The 22796-nt window shown below is 34.9% G+C and overlaps 3 protein-coding genes and 1 long non-coding RNA gene across 10 annotated transcripts; 1 reads left to right on the top strand and 3 right to left on the bottom strand.

The window, feature by feature from the left end:
* The first annotated feature begins 68 nt into the window (after window positions 1–68).
* LOC122409222 (retinoblastoma-like protein 1) lies at window positions 69–8298 on the top strand. Of its 2 annotated transcripts, XM_043416591.1 has the most exons (9): window positions 69–210; window positions 291–516; window positions 2085–2616; window positions 2840–3136; window positions 3360–3454; window positions 3604–3996; window positions 4161–4594; window positions 4786–5749; window positions 5959–8298. In XM_043416591.1, exons 2-9 carry the CDS (start codon window positions 379–381, stop codon window positions 6154–6156), a joined length of 3051 nt encoding a protein of 1016 aa, XP_043272526.1. In that variant the 5' UTR covers window positions 69–210; window positions 291–378; the 3' UTR covers window positions 6157–8298. The 2 variants fall into 2 exon arrangements, with proteins under 2 accessions (XP_043272526.1, XP_043272516.1); XM_043416581.1 differs by having other exon boundaries at window positions 109–516.
* On the bottom strand, window positions 5604–13811 carry LOC122409255 (uncharacterized). The gene is made up of 3 exons (XR_006260639.1): window positions 13596–13811; window positions 5880–6073; window positions 5604–5741 (listed from the first exon to the last, which is right to left on the bottom strand). It is a non-coding gene; the product is annotated as an uncharacterized lncRNA (long non-coding RNA).
* Window positions 11530–13596, bottom strand: Pif1 (Pif1 DNA helicase). Of its 6 annotated transcripts, none has more exons than XM_043416634.1 (2): window positions 12516–13596; window positions 11530–12371 (listed from the first exon to the last, which is right to left on the bottom strand). In XM_043416634.1, exons 1-2 carry the CDS (start codon window positions 13531–13533, stop codon window positions 11644–11646), a joined length of 1746 nt encoding a protein of 581 aa, XP_043272569.1. In that variant the 5' UTR covers window positions 13534–13596; the 3' UTR covers window positions 11530–11643. The 6 variants fall into 6 exon arrangements, with proteins under 6 accessions (XP_043272569.1, XP_043272578.1, XP_043272549.1 ...); XM_043416643.1 differs by having other exon boundaries at window positions 12570–13596; XM_043416614.1 differs by having other exon boundaries at window positions 11530–12842; window positions 12912–13596.
* A 1399-nt stretch (window positions 13812–15210) lies between the features above and the next one.
* On the bottom strand, window positions 15211–22667 carry Vps26 (vacuolar protein sorting 26). Its single transcript, XM_043421541.1, has 6 exons — window positions 21889–22667; window positions 21643–21786; window positions 20266–20660; window positions 20076–20182; window positions 19254–19465; window positions 15211–16979 (listed from the first exon to the last, which is right to left on the bottom strand). The coding sequence occupies exons 1-6, from the start codon at window positions 21889–21891 to the stop codon at window positions 16698–16700; spliced, it is 1143 nt and encodes a 380-aa protein (XP_043277476.1). The 5' UTR covers window positions 21892–22667; the 3' UTR covers window positions 15211–16697.
* Between the last annotated feature and the right edge of the window lie 129 nt (window positions 22668–22796).

The following is a 22796-nucleotide window of genomic DNA, read 5'->3' as shown; positions in this document are numbered from 1 at the left end:
AATTATATATGAAAAAAATTGAACTGAGTTTGAACCGCGTCGGAGAAAATATCTGAAGTTTGTTATAGTTCATTGGTTGCGAGGAAAAAATTCACCTCAGCTCTTTTTCCCGCCGCTCCCGCCAAACTTCCAAAGATGGCTGCTCTCCGTGTTTTTCCCGCCAAAGCAACGACCGTGTCCCTCACTCGTGTACGGCGCACCCCAGCCTCGGTAATCGCCTTCTTCTCGTTGTGATAACGAAACTATTTTCTCATAAACGAAGAATCAACGTTGACGTTGACAAATTTCAGTGACTCGAACGTGTGTGTTGTCGAGCGTGATACAGCAAGTTAAAAAACAAGCGCTAAAGAGGTCGTGAAAAATTAAAAAAAAAGAAACATGGGACAATCGGACGACGTCGAGGATTCCACGTACAGCAGACATCAAGAATTATGCCAGAAGCTCAATATGGACGCTACTGCAGCGTCAGATGCCTGGAAATCTTATTCCACAATTCGACAAAATTATACACTTGAGGTTTGCTTTCTTGTATACATTACATATGACCTTTTCCTTCCCTCAAACATTTTACTCCCTCCCTCTTTTGCATTCTTCATCTATCAGTGTATCCTTTATTTTGTTCTATTAATTGTTTCCACTTATATTTAGGAGACTGTATCACAGTCAACTTTTACAAAACTTGAAGTCACTTTTTCCAATGTCTATAAGATGAATTTTTTTCTTGTTCGCAATGTTCTGCATTTGCGGTGAAATAATAAAGCTCCTTCGATCAGTATCATAATTTAATATGACAGTTATTGTTTCCTTCTGCATATACCCACAATTGTTTTCTCTAGAAATTCAGTGACATTAGATTATGCAGGGCTGTGAAAGATATATGCATTTATCTCTCTTTTTCTCTGAATTTGGCAACACAAAAGACTTTTCGTTTCAAGTAATTTTTTTTGTTTTCTTCCAGCATATTGTCAAGTCTAAAGAGGATTTGACATATCTCAATTGAAAAAAAGCTTTCAATAACAATAGAAACTTTCAACTCTGGGAACCTGTTGTAAATCAAAATTTTATGCAGGTTTATCATTCCTAGAGAAAATCTCATAGAAACTCACTCATTTGAAGCATTATATGACATTTGATGAATCTATGTGCATGAGATATTGGAGAAAGACTAAAATTTCCATTACTCGATTCAATAATGAATTGTTAAAGTAAAATTTTTCTTTCCCAAATGTACTTTTATAAAATGAATATCTAGTTTAGTCAGTTAAACTTTGATACAATAATATTAGAAAACAATATTGTATTTCAGTATCAAAATTTTTATTACCTGAATTATGAATGCGTCCTGTGTTGTTCATTAGTTGAGCCTTTCATAAGGTTTCATAAGGTTTGATAGAAACTTGAGATTTATATTGGTCAAAAATGTAGAATTTTGTGACAAATAACTGTAATTCCATTGAGCCTTTGATTTTTTAAATACAGAATTGAGAATTTTTTGAATTCCTCTTTCCAATATTTCAAGGAGTACTCAGAAAAACTGATGGCATGTTCTGCAACGAACAAAGTAAATTTTTCAACAATCAACTATCCTTGGAGAACTTTGAGCTTTGTTGGTTTAGACCCGAATAATGGGTAGGAGAAAAAAAATCTTTCAAGAGATATTGTTGAATGACGCTGAAGCTTCCAACGTTGGAGTCCAACGAAATGATCGAAAAAAACTCTCCAATAATTCCAGTAATTCTCCTATTTTGTTCCCTGCCAAATTTGCGATTCGTAGTTTTTCAAGCTGCACCAACGATTCGTGAAATAAAAAATTGAATGGTGAATTACAAACGTTTTTTTCATTCATTTCGTTGGACTCCAACATTGGAAACTTCAGCGTCGTTATTGTTGAACAATTTATGTAGTTTATACATAGCCTTGTGTCAACTCTTTCAACAATATATTCTTTCTAGCCAATATGAAATAAAATTGATATTGAAAAAGAATATCCCAAAAAAAAAAGAATGTTATGAAATAATACTTCAATATGAAAACTATACGGATAATTCATGTTTAGTGATTAAATAAACAATTTGTATTTACAGGGTGATCAGCTGCACTGGATAGGATGTGCTCTTTACGTAGCTTGTCGGAACACATCAATGCCGACTGTTGGCCGCACAGGCTCAAATGTTGAGGGAAATTGTGTTTCTTTAACACGTCTGCTAAGGCTTTGTAATCTTTCATTGATACAATTTTTTTCAAAGTGCAAATCGTGGGCAGACATGGCCAATATGCCACAAGATTTTCGCACCAAAATTGACAAGATTGAACGTAATTTTTCGGTCTCAATGGTGATATTTCAAAAATATCAGCCAATGTTCATTGATATATTTAAAAATCCGAATGACGATAATTCACGGACTGTGCGTTCAAGACGGCATAGGCCAATGCCTTGTACACCATCAAGGGTTTTTGAGTTCTGCTGGACGTTGTTCATATGCGTAAAAGGCGCTTATCCTGGTATTTCTGATGACTTGGTAAACTCATATCATCTGCTCATCGGATGCTGTGATCTCGTTTACAGCAATGCACTGATGGCTAATCGAAAGGATCTTCTTAATCCAAAGTTTTCTGGTAAGATGAAATTTTTCTTGTTCTTGTATTTTCATTTGTCTATTGTGTTTTTTTTTTTTTTTTCTAGGCTTGTCTTATAATATAATAACTGAGACTTACGTAATCATTCAAATCGATTAGATTTATGAATATGAAATGGATAAGTTCAACAACAAGGAGTATGAATTTGTTCATTCAGTTTACCGGTTGAATGATCCTCCATATATTTTCGTTCATATTTCAGGTTTACCTCCAAATTTTAATGATGAGGCTTTTGTTCCACCCAAAACACCCAATTGCATCATTGACTTACTCTGTGACCGTCACAGCGCTATCAGTTTTGAAGCCAAAGTCATTAAGGAATATACACTGAAAAAGCACATACATCGTCTTTTCCAGGAAAGAATTTTGCACGGCGACCAATCAAATTTTTCAGGTATCCTCGACGCATCGATTTTTGATGGGAATCACAAAGCGATCAATCGAGCGTACGAGCAGCATGTACTAAGCGTTGGTGATTTTGACGAAAGAATATTTTTAGGTACGTATTTGGTGGCTTTCTTTTTCGAACATTTATTTTATTTGAAATAAAAATCGATTACGCGTTTTCATCTACGAAAAAAATGACAATTATGTTTCGTTTCGCTTTTGTTTGTAATCCATTTTTTGCCAACCACGCGAGACAGTTCTCGACATATTAAGGTTACGATAAAACGAAAATTTGATCTCTGATTTCCATGTAACTCAAGAAATGAACATTCTAGGAGCCGACGCGAGTGACAATATAGGTTCACCTACGAAAATGCCTAATGTTGGTGATTTCCGGGAACAGTTTCAACTAAAGAGGGAAGAATTCAGTGTAAGTATTAATAATTGTTAGCATTAATCTGGAATCATTTTCAACATTGATGCCCTTTTAATTTGACCTCTACTAGATTTTAAAATTACTATCATTGATACCCAAAGTATATGAAAACATCAAACGATTTATGAACACCAATATTTAAGGCTATCCAACATCTTGCACCTCCTACGCCTTTGACGGGTAGGAAGTATTTGAAATCCAAAGACAATGGTAATTCGTCGCCCGGTTTATCTACGGCCACACAAAGTGTCATACGTCTTCAGGGTTTGCTCGCTGGACGTCAAGCCTCAGCGAGTGATACTCTTTTGGAAATGTTCAACAATTGCTCCCAAGATGTAAAGGCTCTCATCGATAGAAAAATATCAACAATGAGCAAAACATTTTACTCGACTTACACGCAAAATCCCGAAGACGGAGACTCGGCCAGCCTTGATTTCGGCAAACAGCGCCTTATACTTGGGCAAACTTTGTTTTATAAGTTGCTCGAAATCATACTAATCGAGGAAAAACGTATGAAGCCCAATTACGATATTACGGTAAAACAAAATTAATTTTTTTTTTTACTTGTTCTTTACTTTGACACGTACGAATGTCTTCAAATAAATGATGATGACTATTCATTTCAAAGTGATCCTCTACAATTCAGATCTTAATTGACAAAATCTTCAATTAACCATATATACCATGTTTTTTTGCACAGAACTTGCTGTTGAATGAAATATTCCTTCAATGTCTTTTCGCTTGTTGTCTCGAGATCGTAATTTGGTCTTACAAAAACAACGATCGTCTTTTTCCGTGGATACTTCAGTCTCTCAACGTAGAGGCCTATTACTTTTACAAAGTAATCGAAATAATTGTTCGCGCCGAACAGTTGCCTCGTGACGTTGTGAAACACTTGAATAACATCGAGGAAAAAATTCTTGAGTCTCTTGCATGGAAATCCGATAGTCCCCTTTGGCAAGCTATAGAACAGACACCGGGTGGTGTACCAAGCTGCGCAGATGTTTCCTTACCTGGAACTATCGATCCCGATGATTCAAATGTATCAGGACAACCCGCATTAAGAAGACTTGCGATCGATCGTGGCGCAATTCAAGACGTTCAGCAAAGCCCCATATCGTCAGCTTCTGAGAGGTATTTTTAATCTGCTCACTTACTAAATAAAACCGTTCGTTTTAATTGTTTTATAATAAACTTTTACAAACCCTTTAACATTAAATACCGCTCATATATACGAAAGTAAAAATCAAGTTTAACTTTTAAATATGAAATTTAAATAAATTTGAAAAAACTAAGAAAAATTAATGGCTTCTTATTTGATACAGATTTCAATCGCCACCCGCGGCTTCCGGATCGATCAAAAAGAGTCTTTTCAATGACAATCGTAGCAGTGGTCAGAGCATCCTCAAAGAGAAATGTTCACCAAAAGTTATGTCGGTAGACGGATCAACGCGGATTCTCGTGGCGTTTCCGGATCAATCAAATACGAGTCGTAACTCCAGTAACGTGACACCCGCATCGTCCCATTCACCAGCAAATTCTTCCCAAGCGGGTAATCGTGAAGGAATGAGGCCACGTAAAACGGGCTCACCGGCATTGTTTTTCCGCAAATTCTACATGCTCGGATTTGTCAGAATGCAAAATCTTTGCAATTCTCTCGTTATAACTGAGACCGATTTGAAGAAAAAGATATGGACAATATTTGAATATTCGATAAAAGATCGAACAGAATTGATGAAAGATCGTCATCTCGATCAAATTCTCATGTGTGCAATATACGTCATATGCAAATTAGCTGATATCGAACGCAATACCTTTACAGAGATTATGAGATATTACAGATTTCAACCACAAGCAGAATCTCACATTTATCGATCGGTATTTATTGGCAAAACTCCGAAAAACAGTACAGATCCACCTTCGCAAACGACCGATTCAAATGCAAACGGGAATGGCGGTAATAACAGTGCCACCGTCGCACCGCCAACGCCTTCAAACATGGCCGGAACGGAACAGAATTTTGGAGACGAAAGACGCGGTGATCTCATCAAATTTTACAATGAAGTTTATGTACCGGTCGTCAAAGAAGTTGCCAACAGACTTGGACTCTCGCGTTGTGGATCAGTAACCAGTCTCACATTAAGTCCTTTACCGAGAAGTCAACCGACCATCAATTCCCCCGTTAGACGCGTCACGAGTAGCGTCATGACACGAACGCTTGATCCAAAGGCAATTACAGCCTCGGTCGCACCTCAGCTCACTTATTGCTTCAGCCGCAGCCCTGCCAAGGTAATAAATATTAACAATTTTCCTAATTCTTCTTCATGCAATCTTAAAAAATATATTTTTTAATCGTCATCGTGTTCTTATTCGTCACTAGTTTAATTTTTTTTTTCAATTCATAATAATGTCTTTATACCTTCCGATAAATTTTCACAATTCTTGAGTCCAAAAACATTGTTTTTTAATGTTCATCTCGTTTCTTTCATTTAATGCAGGATCTCGAAGCCATCAATCGAATGATGATATCCGTCGATGCTCGTAAAGCTGTTGGCAAGAGACTGCTATCCGACGAAATGGACATAGATCCATCCAACGACGGGGGACCCTCTCCTGTAAAGAAAACGCTTAACACACCATTTCTTGCACGAAAACTTGAAAATCTCATCGGTGAACGTAGAACCCAAAATCATTAGATTGAATCGAGTAGAATTATACACGGTGTACACACACGCGCGCGCGCGCGTCATGTATGTATGTACGTACACATATGCACAGTTAATGACTTGCGAAAGTTCGCGTGATCACATCGCGAGAGAAAACTCCGATTCCCGAATACTTCATTTTCTTAAAGTTCCATCGATCGATTTTGTAGTTGGTTCAAAAAGAAACAGTAAAAAAAAATAAACGACCTCAGGACATCAAGAAGCACATTAGGATCGAAAGCAAATTGTTTTAGAAATTAATAATGAATTTTATACCAATCCGGCTAAAATGTGAACCAATTTATCGCTGAGAGATCTTATCGAAAAGAATGTTGTTGTTATTATTATTAATAATATTATTATTATTTCTCGCGCAAGACAGCTATACCGCCGTTTTACAAAACTCGTGATTATTCGCCTATCTACAAGTAGTTTTTAAGTAATTTCTCTTTTCTCTGCCTGTCCCCCGAAAATGATATTTTATAACTTTTTGATCTCATAAGTAGTTGGTCTTATTATTATTTTTTTTTCTATTCAACTTCGTAAAATTAATCGTGCATAAAAAGAAAGAATTTAATTAAATTTACGCTTTACTATGAAGCATTTGAATGAAAGCAATGATGGAAATTACAACGCGCAAATATTCGTCTGCGGAAATGTTGGAAAAATTTTGATAAACCAAGGGGCAGAACAACACTAAAGAACTTATGTTTAGTTCTATTATTCACTTAGCACGCAGGTTTTGAATGTATCCAGAATACATTTATAGGAATGTTGATAATCGTGACAGGGCTCTGTAAAATATCATCAGGATATCTCAAATATAATTATTCTGTACATAATAATTAACCTCGAATAATAAAGTAGGAGTGAAAAAAAACGTTTAGTCGCTTTATTTGAATTTTTCATAATTATTCCGCACAGTCCATACATCTGATACAATAGATCTTCAATGGTTGATCATTTTTGTTCGGTGTTCAAACAGCAAAGCAGAGCAAATACGTACTCTTGAGGTTCATCGACCATAAAAAAAGACTATTATTGAGCAATAGATCCCGGAAACGACAGATCGATAAATTCAGTAATAGTATGCAATTGAACCGTTTTTCCTCCAGGTCATGAAGAAAATATCAGAGGAAGTAATGATCTAGAAATTTAGAAAATATAATTTTCTTCACAAATAGAAAAACGATAGAAAAGTTGTCTATTATTGAAATTCAAGAGCAAAGAATAAAAAATCATCTGACGATTAAGGTTGTTTAGAAGCAAATCACGTCTTATAAAAAAAAATTTCAAATTTTTACAGTGCATAGTCAAACATTGGAACTATGTCTCTATAAAATTTTTAATCAATTTGGAGCTTATTTTTGAAGAAAAAAATCACAAAGTTCTGTACTTCTGAGCGGCCGACTGCAGTCTGTAATGGACGGAGCCATGCGCTATCTCAGTAATCTTGAGATAAAACTGATCGTGCCATTAACCCATTAACGTCCAAGCGTCCCAATTTTTAAATAAACTTTCAACGCGATTATATTTTATGTTATGGGCGTTGAAAAAATGTTGTTTTCAGATATATCGACGTAGAATTTTATGCTCTTTCAGAATACTGGCTCAAAATTCTAATTAGACATAAAGAAAAAAAAATATGGCCGATTCAATCGTGAAAAACGTGAACATTTTTGAAAAAAACTTTTTGTATTTTTTTTTTGCAAAGATAAAGCAAACACAAATTTAACTGAAGTAGAAACAGTGACCGGGCTGTCGGCACCCTTTTCCATCATCCTACTGACCACAGCTTTTTCGTAGTGTCTTTTTTAGTAATTTGAAATCGAACCAGGAGGGAATTTGAGAAAAAAATTTCAACCCCAAATAAGGACCACCCTAAAAGCATATCGGCTTATGCAACTTATCTTTATATGCTATTAAACGTATCATTAGGGTTTTTAAAAGCTTAAATAGCCTGTCCTTCCTCAAATGAAATGACTAGTTGGAAAAATATTAAACCATATGTATATGTATTGGTACCAGAGAGGCTCGTCCTAAAGATAGACACATTGCTCAAGTTTTTGTACAATAACCAAAAAATCTGAAAAAAAAATTTAATAAAATCGACTTGAGGGGGCTAACACAGAAGTTGAGTTTTGAAATTTATTTTTTTGAAAAACTGGTTGACCACTGAAAAATCTAATTACGTTACCATTAACCACTGTATGACCCTCAAATAATTTGCTTTAAACAAAAAATAACAATATTTCAATTTAAGGGGGCTAACTCAGTGAAGGTTTGCGACTTCCACGCTTCATGGCTTCGTGTGGTATTGTAGCGTGAAGGGTACTACCGATAAATGATTAAGGGCAGAGGTTGTTCCAACTTCTAGGTTAGGCTTACCTAGAAGTTGGAACAACCCGCCCTAAACCACAAGTCAAGGAATACTGCAAGGTAACTCCTGTACTGCATGCTAGTCAAATGAGTGCTAAATTTTCAAAACGCTTTTAGACCAAATTCAACGTACCAGTTAACATTATTGTTAGTAGATATGTATTCAAGCATATCTTATTAACGTGAAAAAATATTTAAAATGATAGTTTTGCAAAATTATCAACTGATAGATGCAAATTTCCATGATGACAAATTTTCACAGGTATTTTTCAAAGAATCATCTCTATTTTTTCTTATCTTCTATTTATTATTAATGGTTTAATAATTGTGAAAAACGATTTTGAAAAAAACCGATACTTCGTCTTAATTTGTTTAAACAAATTATAAAGAAATTTGTCTTACGTATTTTTCAGCGTAGATCACGATTCTGAAAAAAAAATTAGCAAATTTTCGATTTTTGACTATAATTTGTTTAAACAATTCGAACAATTTGTTCATACAAATAGTGGCAACATATTATTGACGATTTATTGATTGTGAAAAACGATTTTGAAAAAATCCAATATTTCGTCATAATTTGTTAAAAATTTTTTTAAACAAATTATACAGATGTTTGTCTTACGTATTTTTTCGCGTAGATCACAATTCTGAAAAGAAATTTGCAAATTTTCGATTTTTGACTAATTTGTTTAAATAAATTATTTAAACAAATTAATTTTGCAAAACTAATTGCAAATTCGTAATCAGCGACCCGAAAAACCTAGGACACAATATACGATTTATATATAAACTTCAAGAAACTCATCTCATCACAAAATTTATATGCCCTAAAAATTAAACATTTTAGTTCAGCTATTTTACCGTTTATTTGCAATGGTAAGCCTAGGGGGGAAAAAACCAAGTACACATTTCGAAAGTAAAAATATCGAGGACACGATTTATGCCCTTTATTATTGGAAAATAATATGATATGGCTTCCGAATCGTGGATTGAAAAAAAAAACGGATCTCGAAAATTGCGACTTTTTTGCTTTATTTTGCACAAAAATAATTTTAAAAAAGGGGTTTTAGCCAAATTTAAATGGCACCATTGAAAAGAGCGCCCTCGAAACTAGTCGACAAGGAAGCTGGCGAATTTTTTCGATGACGTTTTCATAGTGAATAATCACGTAGAAAATGGCACAAGCGAAAGGTGTCTTTTGGACGTTAAATGGTTAATAAGATATGCTGTAATACTAATCCACTAACAATACATTTAATCGAATTATTAAAGAAACAAATTTTGAAAATTTTCGAAAACAATTGGAAACGCTGTCACTCTGGAAACGCTGCCGCGACTCTAGATGAAATTAAGATTGGACGCCTACTTTTTGTTCCATCACTTTCATCAGTTATGAAAATGTAATTTCGAGAAAAGTCTATTCATCGTTTGAGATGTGGATATTGAAAATTTAAAGAAAAAACATATCACGAGGAGAAGAAATTCGAAAAAAAATCACTGCAAATTTATTGAGATTTAATGTAATCATATATAGAGGTAATTCACCTCCTTAATTTGATTTACGAAAAAAATGCAAAAACTCGTAACCATTTTTTTGGTCTCTTCAAAATGCGATTGAATTCATCAAGATAGGTGCAATAGTTTTTTTATTATATCGATTTTGTGAATTTTAACCCTTATAAAATTTTTCCTATGCCCCCGCCCCATGTGAAACCAGTTGCATTTTTCATCGTTTATCATTAAGGTAATTATCCATAGAAACGTTTTTCCGCCGATAAAAAAAAATACGTGTCTCTTAGATTTTGATGAAGAATAACATATTTAAGTTTCATAAAAATCGAAGAAGGTCAGCGGAAAGACTTTCCGTGTTACATAGAAACTTTTTCAATTCATTGAATTATTTGTCTATCAGAATCAAATTAGAAGGATGGGACATCGGTTTTCAAAATGTTTTCCAACAAGATCTTCGGGTACTGTAGGGTTGTAATGTATTTGAATTTTTTTTAAATTTTCGGTGCGAGGTTTGAGAATTTTCGTTCACATTTTATGAGGTTTGCAAAGTGAATGAGGAAATCAGTTTTCGTTTATTCGTTCTGCACGGTGATCCTGCAGTGATAATCATATTTGAAAAGAACCAATTATTTAAAAAATTTGCATTGGTGAAATGCAAAATTTTGTGATCCCTTTCATAAAAAATACTCAACAATGATTTATTGTTTCAATTTTTCAATATATTCCATAAAATTTCAAACTGAGAGTTCACAAAAAATGACCAAATAAACCTAAAAAACAGAATGAATGCTGTAAAGAAAACTAGAGACAAGTACATTTATGCCCTTTGGATAATCACCTGTAAAATAATGGAAATCAATGGTTTTCAAATTTTTAATTGAAGAAACAAATCGTTGTCAAATAAATGCAGAAATTTTGCCAAGCACATCGAATTACGAACAAAAATAATTACGATAGAAAAAACAAATTGCGACAAAAAAATTAAGATTACAAAGATTTAAAAAAAAATTTGGTGAATTATTTTTTCTAGCTCATATTATTAATTTAACTGTACCGCATAGATTCGATACATTGAATAAAACGCCAAGTACAACCGCTAAATTTTTTTTGTTTCAATTTTTTGATATATAAATTTTTTTGGTCGCAATTTTTTTTCGTATTATTTTGTGTTTGTATTTTCTATCGTCATAATTTTTTGAGTCTAATTTTTCTTGTTCGTAATTCGATGTGCTTGGTAATTTCTGCATTTATCTGACAACGATTTGTTTCTTCAATTAAAAGTTTTAAAACCATTCATTTCCATGATTTTACAGGTGATTACACAAAGGGTATAAATGTACTTGTCTCTATTTTTTTACAAAATTCATGTTTTCTTTGAAAAACCCAGGTTGGACAATATAAAAGAGACATATTTGAAGGGATTTAGGGGATGTAAGGGAAGAAATGAAGGGAAGCTCGCAATAAAACATTTCCCATAGCAAAGAAGTTAGCTTTATTTTATCCAACGAATAGTGGAAATCATTATTTTCTAAAAGATTATTAATTCAACTGATCAATTTATGGAGTATTTTTTATTATCTACCAATTTCATTTTCTATTGGGAGTGGTCGTTGGATTGTTTTGTGCTGTGAGCTTGAATTTTTTTCCAAGTGGTATAAGTTTTATCTCTTGGAGATTACGACGAAATCTTTTGTAAAATTCTAATACGTTCCGGTCTGCCCATATTTGTTCAGTATTGAAATCCAGGACTCTCAGTGAATCTAAGCTTTGAGCGCGTGAGAGTGCCACGTATGCTTGGCCCGCATCAAAAACTCGTCCCAAACTCATTTCTACACAATCGAGAGTCAAACCTTGACTCTTGTGAATCGAAAATGCCCAAGCAAGTTTTAAAGGTATTTGCTTCCTGTGAACAAAACTATTACCCATTCTTTTGATTGTCCATTTCTCCAGGGTGGCATGATACTCTTTTCCCGATCGGAACTGTACGACCGGTGTATCACCAACAAACTTGACAATAATGCCACGAGCTCCATTAACGAGACCACTATTAATGTTTATATTTTTCAAGAGCATAACTTGTGCTCCCACTTTCAATGTCAATTTATGGGGAACCGGTAGCTGCTGTTCCAATATTTTTGTCATATTTTCATCAGAGTCCTGGGCGATGAAAATTTTTTCCTCACCTGCGAGTTTATCCAGCTGGGAAGAATTTATCTCATCCGCTTCGCAAATATGAGAACAAAGCCTTGTAGCTAAAATTCCATTCTTCTCAATCTTTTGGCTGGAAGTAGCTCTCAGAGTACAAGCAATTTCTTCTGTAACATATCCAACTCTAATTCGATTCAATAAGTCAACAAATTTTGGATCTTCCTGTCTGTACACTGTGTTTAATTCAAAATTATACTTGATGCATTCCTTCCATGCCATGCTTTGAAAGCAAAACTTCGTTTTCTTCTCACTTTTAGAGACCGGTGGCAATTGAAAAAAGTCACCACACAGAATAAGCTGTATACCTCCAAAAGGTTTATCGTTTTTCCTTATGTGCCTTGCCACAGCTTCCATTTTATCAAAAAAATCACCATCAACCATGGAAATTTCGTCTATGACAAGGTGTTTTGTTTTGCGCCAGACAGATGCAACTGCTGGCTTAGAAGCCAATTCGTAACAACGATCTAAAGTTGCACTGCCAAGTCCAATTCCAGCAAACTGGTGAAGTGTCACTCCACCTATATGACAAGCAGCAACTCCAGTACTTGCAGTCGTTACAGTAACATCCGGTGGTAAACCTGCTATTATGCGCTTCAATAAAAAAGACTTGCCGGTACCCGCGCTACCAGTGAAAAAAATATTGTGACCTTTCAAAACGGTATCCAAAATTCTTTTCTGCTCTTCACTCATAGTTCCGGTAAATGCATTGGAATACAATCTCTTTGCAGGTGTAATATTCAGTTTTCTTTTCCTCACGCTATTTGGGGAAGGTGAGGTTGTCGTCGCTCTTGATTTTTTGAGTGCCTTCTCTCTAGCTATTGCTAATTCTGCATTTGTAGCAGGACTTATGTTTTCTGTTATGCTCAAGCCCCCTCTTTTGTCCGACAATAGTTTATTATGTAATACGTTTTCTCCTTGCATATCCTTTGTTTGTCCAGTCATTTTGACAAAAATCATTTTAAGAAAACTTACAAGCTGAACAGTAGGAGCGTTTGATAAAAATATTGTGCATTTATCATCTGGAAACTTTATTGTTGCTTTACCCTCATTCATGTAACGATTGAATACAGAAATACCTTTGAGGCGTAATTTTGTAGCTACCTTAGCTTTTTCTACGCACACCTCGAGTACTATTTGACGCAGGTCATTTCTTAACAATCGTAAAATTGCAGTACGATAAGTGGCTTTTCGTGAAATTGAACCATTTCCGTCTAACCATTCAAGAACCACGCTGCATGTTAAAGTGCTATTTTCCAGAGATAGTGCCATAGTCGACTATATTTATTTTGACTGTACTGCCTACTTGCATGCAGTTTCATCGGAAAGCTCACATTTTCGTTTACTCGGTTCACTCGTAGTTACTATTTCTGTCCATTTCGGTGTAAAACGTTTAAGTTGAAAACTGTGTTGTTGTTGTTGTTGTTGTTGTTGTTGTTGTTGTTGTTGTTGTAGTTTCGTTGGGTACTGAAATACTGAATCTGGGCTCTCCGGTCTTTGCTGTCACGCTTGGGTGTGAGAAAGCGCGCGCTATGACCCCAGCGTCAGTGTATGCGCGCTCGCCGCGCTCACGTATATTGAACAGCGCCACGGTGGCCGGGGTCAGTACTAAGCGGACCCCAGCCAAGGTGCGCCCATATGGCCTGTTATTGTTCCATGTAAATCTATGTTCTCTGCTAGGATATATGCCCATGTTTGAGTAGTAGCGCACGAAACTTGAATTGGAAATAGAGGTGTAGAAATACAGAGTATATAATTAGATATTGATATTAATGGTTTTTAGAAAATGAAGAACATGAATGAGAAGTTTAGCTGATGGATAGACGATTAAAGATTCGACGTTATAAGGAGGAAAGATTTTTTGAGTCATGAGTGCTTTCAAAAGAGGTTGACATTAATGTTCAAAACGGGGACAAGCCCAGAAGATGTTGTGGGTTAATGGGTTTGTAATAATCATAAACAACCGGATGAACAATATTGAGGCAATATTTATTATTTTTATCACAGAAAACACTCTTTACGAGGGATTCGATTTTTGGTACTGAAGCGGGTGGACGCGCACACGTTGTATCTCGCCAATTGTTCCGCGACATGTGTAGGGGGAACTAGAGGTCGCTTACACCCGTTAAAACGGTTTTCTTATTCCAAGCGCGGAATTAATGTTTGCTTTCGCCGTTGGCGCTGATGCTCGGTTGGCCTCGTTGGTCCTTGCGATGATGGTGGCAAATCCGCCACAATGTGATTTAAGTCTTCAGAACTTCAGAGTAATGTCCACAACTGTGGGAAGGAGATTCAGAGAGGTTTTTACGAAAAAGACTAGCTTGAAGACTATGGCCGTGTTTCGATATTGACTGCGAGTACTGTAAGCCCTATATTAAAGCACGTACTCCCAGTACTCACAGTCAATATCGGAACACGGCCAATGTTTTCTTCTTGCCAAGGGAAAAAAATCAGAGGCCGGAAGGCGAATCCCGAGAGGTTCACCACCCGAAATGGCTTCTTTAGCCGGGGTTGAAAAAACGAGTATCAGTATATAGTTTCAGTATTCGTATCATTCAGTGGGTAATGTCATGTCGTCTTCTTCTTGTATGTTGAAAGTTTTCATAATACATCAGTTGGCACCACTGGTCAAAACACATTTGAATAAAATGGAGAAGTGCGCCCCAATATTCAAAAGATATTTAAAAAAATTATAGGCCCAACCATATCTAGAGCACGAACAAGATAGTTCCAGTATTTATTCGTTTTTTATTGGAAGCTTTGCATCTGTATTAAATAATGGCGATTGCTGCTCTTTCAACAGTGATCCGAGCAATCTCATTTTTCCGATTAACTTTCAATGTCACAATTTTATTGCTCATTGCTGAAAATAAAAAAGTACGCAACTAGCATTTTCACAAATTCATTTGCAATTGTCGCTGTTAAGAAAAAGGCTGATGAAAAAACATGTTTCATTATTTTTTTTGTATATTATGTATATCTGTTTTTTAATGTAATAATAATTATGAGACTAAAATATACAACAAATTGCATATCGCACACGACATATGTATATGTATATACAATATTTGACATGTAAAATAAATTGTTTTTCTTTCGCGCGCCTTTCCCAGTATAATTTGTCTGATATTTCGATATATTTTTTTTTTTTTCACTGTTGCTCTAAAGTAGAATCGTGAAAATTTTGCGACCAACATTCGCGATCGGTTATTATATATTGTTGGTTTCTTGATTTTGACCTCGAGCGGCGGCGACGCGCGAAGGGACATTCTAAATTCGATTTTTATATCATTTTCGGCGAATGTGAATCCAACATGATTTTCGCTTTAGGCTTGAACCTGAAATTTTTTCTCATCAGCCAATTTTTTTCTGTTTTTGTAACGTGAAATAAACAATTTATTTTAAATATTATCCCCTCTTTTCTTTAGACTGTTTTTAATTCACAAATAAATTTTAACAATAGCAGGCGACTACTAATAGTCAACATGATTTATTTTAAAGGCATCGAACCGGACGAACATTATTGTACTATTATCAAGTAGAGAGGATATCTGGTAAATCACTTCTCTATACGTTATAATAGTACAAAAGAACGAGAAAGATAGGCGTTTTTCTTCCTTATCTTAAAATCAGACCACGCTTATCAAAGTCCCTATGAGCGTATTATACAAATAGCATTAGTTAATTATTGCTCCGAGTATAAAAATTCTTACGTTCTTTGTGGTGTGAAAAATAGGTCCGATTCATTTTTTTTGGTCCGCTCGTTCGTTCGTTTTCTTTAATCTTTTCATCTCGATTGCCTAATCTACAAACAATGGACATCTCGCCTAGATGTCCTTTTGCAAAAAACAGCCATCGGGAAAAAATCCTTTGATTTTCCCCATTTTTTTTCCTAATCTCATTCGCTATCGTTTTCGATCTAGTAAGCCGATGCTCAATATAACACATTTATTCAGTTTGAACGAAGCAATTTTTGATTCGTTTTTTAATGATAATTTTATTTGTAAAAAAAAAACAAAAAAGATCTACGTGCATCATTCGCCGTCCCAACCGCGCGCACCACCGAGTTATTCCTTCGGTTCGTCTCATTATGCGTAACGAAAATATTTACAAATTTTTGCCGATGGCTAAAGTTACACAACGATTTTTCATCATCGCATTCGGACTCGAACTTTATCCTTTTCATTTTTTTTCCTACTCATCTTCTTCTCTTTCTCCTTCTTATTATTCGTGATATTGTCCATCACATTAACACTGTACCACAACAAGCGCTTATATTGCTCAAACGTTTTAGACTCTCGTGAGTACAGGGCTTTCGAAATTCTCGCGGACAGATACCGCGAGGGAGCACTTGTTCGGCAAATCGCAACTTCCTTCTCGAACATTTGGTGCGAAATTGAGAGCGATATAGAAATAAGGGAATTTCCCAATGAAACTCAATTATTACTCTCGGGATTTGCTTCCTTTTCACCCTCACCATCACCCTCTTCGCGCGTCATTCCTTCTATGGGAGCCGGTGTCTCGTCCGAATTCGGTCCCGTTTGATCACCCTCAGCTCCGCTCACTGAATTCTCAGTCTCGGCAGGCCCGGAGGGTGGTCCGTTCTGCGCCGCACCCTGAGGGAATCCAGTTTCAGCCGATACCAAATGAGATGGCAAATGAGGCGAGGCCGATTGTGATTTTCTGCTTTTTTCGCCTTTTCTCCACAGCGTTATTTCCTAATAGGCAAAAATATTTTTTTAGATGAGTAAACAAATAATGTAAATATATCATACGTTAAGGAAATTCGTGCGAATCTAATGGAAATCGAAAATTCCAACTTTAACAGATGAAATTTGGAAATATGCTAGAAATATACACCGTGCATCTATTCCCGGAATTATTATAGGATCTACCGTCTAGTTGTCGAGAAAAAAATGAAAGGAAATCACATTTTTTGAAGCCTTGTACATTAGGGTGATGCAAAAAAAATCGATATTTTTTTTCTTGAAGCTCCAACGGAAATCATGAGTACATAAAACAAAGTCATTTTCCCAAAAATTCAGATTTTTAGAAAAATTTTCAGATAGTGCTCAAGCCACTTTTCGATATTTTCCTGTTTTTTTTTTCACAAAAATCGCGCAGCAAAATTTTTTTTTGCTCTCATATCAGAAAATGTTGGTCTTTCATGAACTGATAAATCTAATGGAATTTTGTTATTCTCAAAAAAATTTTAAGCCTATCTTGCGTAATTTATTTCTTTTTTTCTGTATATTTAGCTATAAATTATGAGATTAAAAAATGCGTGGCTACAGATGGCAGTTTTTGTCGTTCATCCAAAAGAAAAGGTGAATGTACTTTACAAAAATATTTTTCATAGAGATAAATTTTATTGTGCACGAAAATTTGCTAGGACGTCATACAAAAATGACAACGTGCCAAATAAAGCTGTGTTTTGCCAAATACAAATTCTTTATTTCGAGATCTCATATTTCACCGCAAAAAACGATAAAATTTTGGAATTTTCAAGTTTTCTTATGCGTTATAAAAATTAGTAAAATTATTTAGTAATTTAGTAATTAATCAAGTTGATTAATTAGTAAAATAGGACCGAATTCTGTTAGAAAAAAACGGAGACTAACGGACGCAAACCCACAAATATTTTTTATTAAACTTCCAAAATCGGTCTTGTAATTTTTGCAGATTAAAAAAAAAAATTTGAATTAAGAAGATCGAAATACTAGGTCTATTGTACAAAGTTGCCTTCCTGAGCTAAAGTTGCCTAAGATAAACTCACATAGTTTTTGATTGTAAAAAAAACAGTTGAGAACTAAAAATTTTTGCGATTTTACATTCATAAGCCTACATTTCTTTTTCGTTAAAATTCAGTCAAAATATTTTACTAATTTTCATAACCAATGGGAAAACTAGAAAATTCGCAAATTACAACGTCTTCTGCGGTGAAATACCAGACTTTGAAGTAGAGAATTTCAATCCGACAAAATTTTGAAAAACTGTTTTTGTAAAATACTTTCACCCCTTCTTTTGGTTTGGAAGGACGACAAGAATAGTTATTTGTAGCTGCACGTTTTTAAATCTCATAATTTATAGCTAAATATACAGAAAAGAAGAAATAAATTATGCGAGGTAGTCTTGAAATATTTTCTGAGAATGGAAAAATTTCAATAGATTTATAATTCCATGGAGCACTAACACTTTCTGCTATGAGAACAAAAAAAAATTTTTGCTTCGCGATTTTTGAGAAAAAAAACTGAAAAATATCGAAAAGTGGCTTGAACACCCTCTAAAATTTTTTTTTCATCTGAAATTTTGGGAAAATTACTTTTTTTTTATGTACCAACGATTTCCGTTGGAGCTACGAGAAAAAAAAATATCGATTTTTTTTGCATCACCCTATTGTAAATAGGCTCTTGTGGTAGGCACACTTCCTATGCAACGATTTGGGGATTTAATGAAATAGGACCCTTCCAACTTTGAAGAGCCAAAAACGAAAATAATAAAATATAATGTTTTCAAATATCAATGATGTCTTGTTACCGGTGAAAATGACTTGGGAATGGAAAAAGAAAAACACTTATTTGAGGTTAACGAGTAATAATGACATATACAGTGGATAGTTTGATAATACCATGAGCCAGCTGGTTTAAAATATGCATACGCATATGAATAGAAAATAGCTGTAGTCATATTTTGCTTGACGATTTTGCTACGAAAGTATTTAAACCGCTATCATTATATTAAACATTTATCAATCTCAACAAATAAGTTACACATAATTTTAATAATTGCGAGAATAAATTTTATTCGTTTCTTTTATAATGAAAAGAGTAAAAAAATTCAGTTGTCTTTTTGAATCACAAGTAACGCATGATCTTCCTTAACATCTATTGTATGTTTGAACACTATTGTTCTGGATATAAATCAGCATGCATAGAAAGAAATTATAGAGATTAAGAAAATGTGAGCAAGCGTTGAGAAAGGTACATAATTACCTGTTGTTTAAAATACCGACGATCCTCTTCATCCATCAGTACGAGATTCAAGTAGTACCTTACGCTGAATTTTTTATTTATGTCACGCATCGTAGGAGCAAGATCATAACCAGCGAGGAAAACTCTTATTGGTATTGACTCTCCTCTTACAGGCGCTCCGTCCATAATCTCGTACTTCGCAATCGTTTCGTTCTCCGTGAACGTGTGTGGACCTGCAAATATGTATTCTGACATTGTACTTCGCGTTGCGTTCCTTTTTTCCTAATTTGAACTCAAACACGAAAAAATCATCCAAACGTAACTATGAAAATAGTCCCTTAATTTCGCATGCACTGCGCAAAGAAAATTAGCCAGCTACGCCAATCCAAAAGAATATGGGAAGTGGAAGTCAAATTATTATAGGAAATAAGGTTTTTGTCTAAATTGGCAATTGAAAATTATTCTGTTCTTCATAAACCGTGCGCAATGTGGAATCGGTAAAATTTTTCGTTCTTTCGTCAAAAAATGCTAAACGAATTTCGAATTTTTCTAAAAATCCTTATCGACCCATTGATTGATGAAATGATTGGAATAAAATCGTATTTCTCTCTATTTTTTGGCCAATAGATCTAATCACAGACTTGCAATATCAAAATTATAACTCATTGAAAATCATAGAGACAGCATTTATTACGCGACAATTGTTCATATACTTGGAAAAGGAAAACTAAAGATGTATGTATAAAAAACTAAGTAAGAAAATAATAGTGGTGCACCAGCAAGTTATAGCTTTTGCCGTTCTCTTCAGAAACATCCAAAAAGCTTTTATTAACTTTTACTTACCAGAACCTGTTGTTTCACGCTTTATAATAGCAATTTCCATGTGCTTGATCTTTATTCTAACGAGTAGAAAGTATATTTTTCCAACTATGACGTCTTTCAGGTGGTATCTGATGAGAAAGTAAGTGATTAGGTTCAAAGAATTGATTTATAGAAACGTGCATGGAAAATTAAAAAAAAAAAAAAAACTTACTTGCTCTTGTTATACTCGAATTCGATATGAAGACAGTCCTCAATACCAACTTCCATTTTGATGGGATTATTCATGTCTGGATAAGAACTCAAAGTATGAACAACGAGCTCGAGTTCTTTAACGAAATCGCTCAAACGACGGACGATCGTAACACGCAGGAAATATCGTAGTCTTACGTTCGAACCTGTGTAACTCTCGAAAGGTTTTTCGACATTTGCAAATTCGAACGGATATACAGTGTTGTGTGTAAGCTCGCCAGGTCTCGCAAGCTCCTTCACCAGACTTGTGAATTCGTGATGATTTCCACGATCGTAATAGAGCTCGATTTGGCCTATGAATTCCACTTTTACACCTTGGTGCTCCAATTTACCTGCTTTTTTTAGGCTGATATTGATCTATGAAATAAAAAAAAACAACATATTTCTCCAATACACATATTTTAGTATCAAAGTGAAATGCATTGCTTGGTCCAAAAACTAGAATACTGAAAATTAGTTTCAGCAAATTAGTTATCGCAGTGTTCTTCAAATAAAAACCAAAATATCTATCATTGGGGAATAAATTTGTTTATGATGCTGAAGTTTCCAATGTTGTAGTCCAACGAAATGATCTAAAAAAAACTCATAAATAATTCCAGTAAATCTCCAATCTTGTTTCGTGCTGAATTTTCAATTCGTAATTTTTCAAGCCACATCAATAATTCGTGAAATTAAAAAATAATTAATTATAAATGTTTTTTTCGTTCATTTCGTTGAACTCCAACGTTGCAAACTTCAGCGTCGTATTTGTTTGCCCCTGAATGCACGTTATTATGCTATGTCAAACTATGTGGAAACATGATCATGCTTTTATAACGAATGTTGTGAAGTTGATAATTTTTATAAAGTTCATTCACAACATCCAGCAGTTTTAGATTTTTAATAAATATCGAGTAATAGACCTTTTTGAAATATACTAGAGTCACTCTCCTATTCCTGAAAACAACTGTTGTAAAGGTTTTAACATTCAAATATGTTTCTAATAAGTGACTCTAGAGTCTTGTTTTAAAGTAGTAGCAGAATAAAATCTCATTTCGAACAAATTCTCAATCTCTGAAGTTAACAATTGCTTCAGCTGGAGCTAAATAATCAATAATGAATCCTCTAATACGACAAGTATTATTTTTGAGTAATTTCCAACAAAGCAGAACAGTACTTTCCTTGGGAAAAAGTGAAAAAAAAAAAAAATATGCAATCATATAATATAATTCTGTTAGGTTAAAAAAATATCTCTATCGGAAAGATTTGGCTCTAAAATGATCTTTATTGCATTGCAACAATAATGATTTTTTGTAAAACAAAATCTTATACAAATTGTTTAGCAATATTGTCGTTGTACCTTCCCAGAGACAGTTTCACCGTCATAATAGAGCGGATGAGGTTCTTTCTTGCCATCTTCAGATTTGATATCAGCAGTCTTTCTGGTACTAGCTCCATCCAAGACAATTTCAAGTCCAGCGGACTGACCAAATCCAAAAAAGCTCTGGAAGATTAGTTCAAGCATTAAAAAAGTGAATTTAAAAGAGGAATTATACGATCATTAGTGGAGAATTCAACGCGATTAATTGTAAATAAAGTAACTAACCATTTTATAAGGGTATGAAAATAGGGTTGGGTGATCAGTGTATACAATGATGACACTTCAAAACTCGGCCTCTAGACTCTTAACTCTCGCAATAGTTAGTGGCTGCTAAAACCGGAGAAAAGTTGACCAAGGCATTGCGTTTCTCCGAATGATCGATCGTTGGGTCAATAAGTTTGGTTAATTGGAATATAATCGAACCACGTCCAGTCTTCTCGCTCCGTTTTGTCGTCTCCACTATTAAACACATATACGCAGTGTGCTACACGTTTTTTCACTCGTCCCCGTGGTCCTCGTAACCGTACAAAGTGTACGAGCTGCTGGTAGCTGGTACTTGACTTGATTGTTCACTCACGGATCACGGACCTCCCTGTCCTCCCCAAAAACAAAAAAAGTCACAAGTTGCCAATATGGCGGTTCCTCCTCCCCCTGCTATCTATCCTTCTCTCCTCTGACTGTTCGCCGCTTCGTTCAACTGTGCGGTTCAACTCTTTCGGTCTGGCGTCACATTCATACATTCACTTGCTCTCACTATCAGATAATTTTTTTCCTTCCACCTTTATCCCAGTATTATTTTTACGAATCACTCAATTTTTCGCAATAGACGACAAAAAATAAAAGAAAAAATATATTCCGGGATGAACAGCGGTGAACGCTCGAAATCCTGAAACCATGAACTTTCGTCACGAGTCACGATTTACTGAAAGCAATGATTATATCGAACTTCAGTTCTTAATTAACCTTTATTCATTCACCGTGCACTCTGGTAATAACACGCTTGCGATATTTATCACTGTACTGTGGAGTAGTGGATGCATTGTTGGTAGTAAGGGGTATAGATTGGCCGAAAATGGCGTTTTCACTATTTCCGGTCGGCCGAAAGTCACTAGCCGAAATCACTGCAGTCGGAT

The sequence above is a fragment of the Venturia canescens genome, chromosome 1, assembly GCF_019457755.1.
Source record: "Venturia canescens isolate UGA chromosome 1, ASM1945775v1, whole genome shotgun sequence".
NCBI lineage: Eukaryota > Metazoa > Arthropoda > Insecta > Hymenoptera > Ichneumonidae > Venturia > Venturia canescens.
Note: the sequence above shows the minus strand (reverse complement) of the source record. Positions and strands in the feature narration are given on the sequence as shown.

Bases quoted from the DNA above. Each gene is read 5' to 3' on its own strand.
- LOC122409222 (XM_043416591.1), top strand. From the start codon at position 379: ATGGGACAATCGGACGACGTCGAGGATTCCACGTACAGCAGACATCAA. The intron at 2,617-2,839 runs GTAAGATGAAAT...TTCATATTTCAG, and splicing joins TCTTAATCCAAAGTTTTCTG to GTTTACCTCCAAATTTTAAT. The intron at 4,595-4,785 runs GTATTTTTAATC...TATTTGATACAG, and splicing joins ATATCGTCAGCTTCTGAGAG to ATTTCAATCGCCACCCGCGG.
- Vps26 (XM_043421541.1), bottom strand. The intron at 19,466-20,075 runs GTAAGTAAAAGT...ACATATTTGCAG, and splicing joins GCGTGAAACAACAGGTTCTG to GTCCACACACGTTCACGGAG. The intron at 16,980-19,253 runs GTAATTATGTAC...TTTGCCTATTAG, and splicing joins GTCGGTATTTTAAACAACAG to GAAATAACGCTGTGGAGAAA.
- Pif1 (XM_043416604.1), bottom strand. From the start codon at position 13,533: ATGGCACTATCTCTGGAAAATAGCACTTTAACATGCAGCGTGGTTCTT.